The sequence below is a fragment of the Gobio gobio genome, assembly GCF_949357685.1.
Source record: "Gobio gobio genome assembly, chromosome: 22".
Classification (NCBI taxonomy): Eukaryota; Metazoa; Chordata; class Actinopteri; order Cypriniformes; family Gobionidae; genus Gobio; species Gobio gobio.
The window spans coordinates 2,075,466-2,082,317 of NC_137118.1; the positions used below are offsets into that span (position 1 = coordinate 2,075,466).

Here is a 6,852-nt window from a genome sequence, read left to right on the forward strand (position 1 = left end):
GCTCAACTTCACATCATTTCTCTTACTAGATGAAAATAATCTGTTATTTAAACTGTGATTGAATTATATATAGAAAGCCATCAAAGAACAATCACTGGAGCTGTCAATCAAACAAAGTTTATCAGTGACTGAGTTCTGGACTCTCACAGCGGCCAATCACAGCAGTGGGCGTTTACACTGAAGTCTCACAGCGGCCAATCACAGCAGTGGGCGTTTACACTGAAGTCTCACAGTGGCCAATCACAGCAGTGGGCGTTTACACTGAAGCCTCACAGTGGCCAATCACAGCAGTGGGCGTTTACACTGAAGTCTCACAGCGGCCAATCACAGCAGTGGGCGTTTACACTGAAGTCTCACAGCGGCCAATCACAGCAGTGGGCGATTAGTAGAGTAGCTGAAAAGAGATGACTTACTAGATCTTTCTCTGGGTGTCTTGGTAGTGTACACTGAAAACGCATTATACTCGTTAAGATTGGGCTCCAGGTAGGCCACAGGCATGGCGGCAGCGAGATGAGCAAGACACTCTCCAAGGGCTGGTCTATGCCTAAAGCAAATTAAAAGGAAAAATATAAAACAGGGTTCCCACTCTTTCTCTCTTTTTGAACACCAGATTCAAGGACTTTTTAAAGCACCTTTTATTTTAAATCAAGCACAATAAATACGATAAAGGTGTGTGTGTTACTGCCAATATATCAGATACCTACTGTACCTGTGTGTATCATTACTGCAGTAACGCTAAGGCTTATACTGACAACTAAAATACAATTTACAATGAGGAAAAATGTCAAATTTTACAAAATCCAATGAGGAAAGAGGCTGGTGTACAAGATGCAGTTTGCAGCTCTAATTCCTGCTTTTAACATTTATTTCACACTAGTTTTAGTTTTCTTTTTTTTATAAATCATTACTAAATTAAAACATCAAAATATAGAGATAATATTGTATACATGAATTTTCCAATTAAATGAAAAGATATGGACAAGTTAGGCATTAAAAAAATGCTAAATTATTTATTAAATCACCTGTACATGATTTCAAAACACGGCATCATGAAGCTTCGGAGCGTTATGAATCAGGGAGTTGATTCAGGTTTGGAGCGTTATGTATCAGCGAGTCGATTCAGCGGTTCAGAGCGTTATGAATCAGCGAGTCGATTCAGCGGTTCAGAGCATTATGAATCAGCGAGTCGATTCAGCGGTTTGGAGCGTTATGAATCAGCGAGTCGATTCAGCGGATCGGAGCGTTATGAATCAGCGAGTCGATTCAGCGGTTCAGAGCGTTATGAATCAGCGAGTCGATTCAGTGGTTTAGAGCGTTATTAATCAGCGAGTCGATTCAGCGGATCGGAGCGTTATGAATCAGCGAGTCGATTCAGCGGTTTGGAGTGTTATGAATCAGCGAGTTGATTCAGCGGTTCGCAGCGTTATGAATCAGCGAGTCGATTCAGCGGTTTGGAGCGTTATGAATCAGTGAGTCAATTCAGCGGTTCGGAGCGTTATGAATCAGGGAGTCGATTCAGGTTTGGAGCGTTATGAATCAGCGAGTCGATTCAACGGTTTGGAGAGTTATGAATCAGCGAGTCGATTCAGCGGTTCAGAGCGTTATGAATCAGCGAGTTCATTCAGCGGTTCGGAGCGTTATGAATCAGCGAGTCGATTCAGCGGTTCAGAGCGTTATGAATCAGCGAGTTGATTCAGCGGTTCGGAGCGTTGTGAATCAGCGAGACGATTCAGCGGTTCAAAGCGTTATGAATCAGTGAGTCGATTCAGCGGTTCGGATTATTATGAATCAGTGAGTCGATTCAGCGGTTTGGAGCGTTATGAATCAGGGAGTCGATTCAGCGGTTCAAAGCGTTATGAATCATTGAGTCGATTCAGCGGTTCGGAGCATTATGAATCAGCGAGTCGATTCAGCGGTTCAAAGCATTATGAATCAGTGAGTCGATTCAGCGGTTCGGAGCGTTTTGAATCAGTGAGTCGATTCAGCGGTTTGGAGCGTTATGAATCAGTGAGTCGATTCAGCGATTTGGATCGCCAAGTCTCGAGATTTCAGCAGTTTGACACGCGATAAGAATCATGAATCGACTCACTGATTTATAACGCTTTGAAGCTTCATGATGCAGTGTTTTAATATCGTCATCACTATATAAGTCGTTATTTAGGGTTTTTTTGCGCACAAAAACTATTGTCGCTGATTCATAAAGTTATTGTAGAGCCGCTGTAGTGAGATGGACTTTGTAACTTTAGTCTTTAGTGTCTTTTAAGGGTCTTGAGAGTGTAAAGTTGAGCCAATGGAGGCCTTTCAGAGCATCAGATTTACACTAAAATATCTTCATTTGTGTCTGAAGATGAACGGAGGTCTGACGGGTGTCCAACCACATGAGGGTCAGTCATTAATTACAGAATTTACATTTTTGGGTGAACTAACCCTTTGATTCAAGCACTTTCAAGGACCTGTGTTTGTTTTCAAGTACTTTCACAAGCGTGGGAACCCTGATAAAACCCCAACCCCACTGTCACATGCTCTCATACACACACAAACAAACACAAACCTCTCTGCGTGAGGTGTTTTTACAGTACCAAGTGAGTAGATGCTACACATGATTCGGTAGCATGACATCTGCAAATCGTCCACTAATAGAAGACAGAGAGACGTGTGTTAATGTTCAAATGGACATATGATCATTTAGTTGTCAAAAGAAGGACCTTACGGATAACATCATCTCCAAACTGGTGCTGAGCGACGTGGTCAAACAGTGAAGTGAGGACCGGAAGCAGAGCCGTCGTGGTGTAGTTAATATTCTGGGACACGCCTTTCACCGGCTGAGGGACAAAAGACACTCATCTCGTGCAAAAACAATGCAGGGAATAAACACCTCGCAATATTAGCATCACTAAAGTTGCACCTGATTGCCTTTGGACACTTTGCCAAGTTTGAGGTTTTCCACCATCTTCTCGATGTCGTCGGCCGCACTCTCAAAGAACGAACGAAGCCCCGCCTTTACGATCTCAGGCCCGGATTTCATCACAGTTCTGTTAAAGTCAGAGAAATGAGATACAACAGGGGTGTGTCAAACTAGAGCTAACTAAACACACCTGAACCAGCTAATCAAGAGCTGTGCTCAAAATCAACTACATTCCCTACATATTCGTCAACAACCTTTTTTCACTGACGAAAACGAGACGATAACTAAATAAAAACTAGTGTTGGATGACTAAAACTATGACGAAAACTTACTGTCAACAAATAACGAGACGAAAATGTTAGTGAGGGACGATTAGGGAAGAGAAGGGGTCAGAACTGATATATCCTGTGTATAAGATGAACACATTTGATTTGAACGTGCTGATCTAACCTCTGGAAAACACGGAGATGTTGCTCTTCTACAGGCTCATCCTCAATCCAGCTCCAGAGCGGCTCAATCAATCAATAACACACACACACACACACACACACCCCCAATCCAGCTCTAGAGCGGCTCAATCAATCAATAACACACACACACACACACACACACACCCCCAATCCAGCTCTAGAGCGGCTCAATCAATCAATAACACACACACACACACACACACACAATCCAGCTCCAGAGCGGCTCAATCAATCAATAACACACACACACACACACACCCAATCCAGCTCTAGAGCGGCTAATTCAATCAATAACACACACACACACACACACACACACACACACCCCCAATCCAGCTCCAGAGCGGCTCAATCAATCAATAACACACACACACACACACACACACACACACACACACCCCCAATCCAGCTCCAGAGCGGCTCAATCAATCAATAACACACACACACACCCCCAATCCAGCTCCAGAGCGGCTCAATCAATCAATAACACACACACACACACACCCCCAATCCAGCTCCAGAGCGGCTCAATCAATCAATAACACACACACACCCCCAATCCAGCTCCAGAGCGGCTCAATCAATCAATAACACACACACACACACACACACACCCCCAATCCAGCTCCAGAGCGGCTCAATCAATCAATAACACACACACACACACACACACACACCCCCCCAATCCAGCTCCAGAGCGGCTCAATCAATCAATAACACACACACACACACACACACACACACACACCCCCAATCCAGCTCCAGAGCGGCTCAATCAATCAATAACACACACACACACCCCCAATCCAGCTCCAGAGCGGCTCAATCAATCAATAACACACACACACACACACACACACACACACACACACACACACACACACCCCCAATCCAGCTCCAGAGCGGCTCAATCAATCAATAACACACACACACACACACACACACACACACACACACACACACACACACACACACACCCCCAATCCAGCTCCAGAGCGGCTCAATCAATCAATAACACACACACACACACACACCCCCAATCCAGCTCCAGAGCGGCTCAATCAATCAATAACACACACACACACACACACACACAATCCAGCTCCAGAGCGGCTCAATCAATCAATAACACACACACACACACACACACACACCCCCAATCCAGCTCCAGAGCGGCTCAATCAATCAATAACACACACACACACACACACACACACACACCCCCAATCCAGCTCCAGAGCGGCTCAATCAATCAATAACACACACACACACACACACACACACACACCCCCAATCCAGCTCCAGAGCGGCTCAATCAATCAATAACACACACACACACACACACACACACCCCCAATCCAGCTCCAGAGCGGCTCAATCAATCAATAACACACACACACACACACACACACACCCCCAATCCAGCTCCAGAGCGGCTCAATCAATCAATAACACACACACACACACACACACACACCCCCAATCCAGCTCCAGAGCGGCTCAATCAATCAATAACACACACACACACACACACACACACCCCCAATCCAGCTCCAGAGCGGCTCAATCAATCAATAACACACACACACACACCCCCAATCCAGCTCCAGAGCGGCTCAATCAATCAATAACACACACACACACACACACACACACCCCCAATCCAGCTCCAGAGCGGCTCAATCAATCAATAACACACACACACACACACACACACACACACCCCCAATCCAGCTCCAGAGCGGCTCAATCAATCAATAACACACATTTATGCCAGACAATTGTTTATGAACTAATGCTGATGAATAATGACAGTGTTTACTTTATGATGTTTATATACTAATATGTTTTAGACGGTTGTAACAATGCATATTTTATCTCCTGAACTTGAATGAGCTCCTGCAACTGCAACAGAGGCGTAGACATTTCAAAATAAGAGTCCCGGTGCATTTCGAGCTTGTTTATAATTTAAAAGTCATGCACTATATATTCGTTTTTGCTTTCACAATAAACTATATTTCATTTAATTCCCATTTAATTAATAGTCAGGAGGAAAGACCAGTATTTGACACATATTAAATAAAGTATCAGGGTTATAATAGTTCACTAAAACCATTAAAAAAATAATTACTTGAAATTAAATTAATGTTAACTGAAATTAAAAATAAATAAACTTATTTGAAGCTTTAGCTTTGCCTGATATGGCCTACTAACTAAAAGAAATACAAAGTTATAAAAACTATATAGATGTTTTTTTTTAAAAACTAACAAAGTGAATTGAGCTCTTTCGTGTATTTTTTATGTCAAAAACTAAATTATGTCAAAATTAAATGGAGCTGAAATGCTTAATGTATTACAATTTAACTAAACTCATTAGATTTTAGGAGACTAAATCTACTGTAGATCTTATGATATTTAGTCGACTAAAACTAGACTAAAACTAAAAACAACTCAGGTGACTCAAATATGACTAAAACTAAATGGCATTTTAGTCAAAAGACTATGACTAAAACTAAATCAAAATATGCTGTCAAAATTAACACTGATTAGGGCCCTATTATTTCGGCATATTAACGCGGAATCTATTGTTAACGCGGAATTTCCCAGAATTTGACATATTTGGAATTGAAATGTGGTTTTGTGTGGGAGAAGAACGTCTGTCTGGGGAAAATGTAGACCGGGGGAAGCAAATCTGGGCGACACAAGCCCTTCCGTCATTTCAGCTCCGCCTTCAAAACACTGAGAGTATGGCGAAGCGGCTCTGCTTTCGTCGGGGAAAAAGTTAAGAAACTGAACGCTAAGCCCTCAGTACCGAGCCGAGCATTTCCCTCGCAGGGAGAACTTACTGTATTTTGCCTGTATTTTGTTTTTAATGCACTTTAATGTACTGTATGGAAAATAATGCCGTAAATGAACTTCATGTTTGGCAGAGGTAGATCTTAAAGTGACAGTAGCACTGATAATGTCTGTCATTAATGTTCAAAGAACAACGGGAACAGAAGATTGTAGCTTTAATGATGATTCATCTATATTTCACTTATTATTTATGCAGTTAAGAAAGGTGTTGATAACTTTATTCAATTTCTGTGTAGACTATGTCTGACAGGGAAGGCCACAGGTAAATATAACATTTATTATAATGGGTTTATGAAAAGATTGTTTTAAGTTCAATTAAATGAAAAGTGATTTTTTAAAGCCTAATAAATGTTGAGATTGGGAGCTTTCAGTTATACTGTAATGTAACGTCATCAATGTTTCATAGAGACTTTAGTATCAGTGATACTGGCCTTCATTCATAAAAAGATGCCATTACAACACACATTTAAAATATGCTGTCTTTAAATTGTTTCTAAATTAATTTGGAGTGTAACGGAAATTATTACAATATCAAAATATTAAAAACTCCAATGTTTTTAATTGCAATTAATCATGATTAATTACAGAAAAAATGTGATTAATTCGTTTTTTTATTTTTTA

General features: G+C 41.6%; 1 protein-coding gene across 1 annotated transcript in view; it reads right to left on the minus strand.

The window, feature by feature from the left end:
• ryr1a (ryanodine receptor 1a (skeletal)) overlaps positions 1 to 6,852 on the minus strand; it is a 262,797-nt gene that overhangs the window by 100,291 nt on the left and 155,654 nt on the right. Inside the window, exons 65-68 of the mRNA XM_079804711.1 lie at positions 2,906 to 3,032; positions 2,711 to 2,822; positions 2,552 to 2,633; positions 414 to 544 (exon numbers count right to left, since the gene is read on the minus strand). Of these exons, the coding sequence (XP_079660837.1) occupies positions 414 to 544; positions 2,552 to 2,633; positions 2,711 to 2,822; positions 2,906 to 3,032 (452 nt within the window). The remainder of the gene's footprint in view (positions 1 to 413; positions 545 to 2,551; positions 2,634 to 2,710; positions 2,823 to 2,905; positions 3,033 to 6,852) is intronic.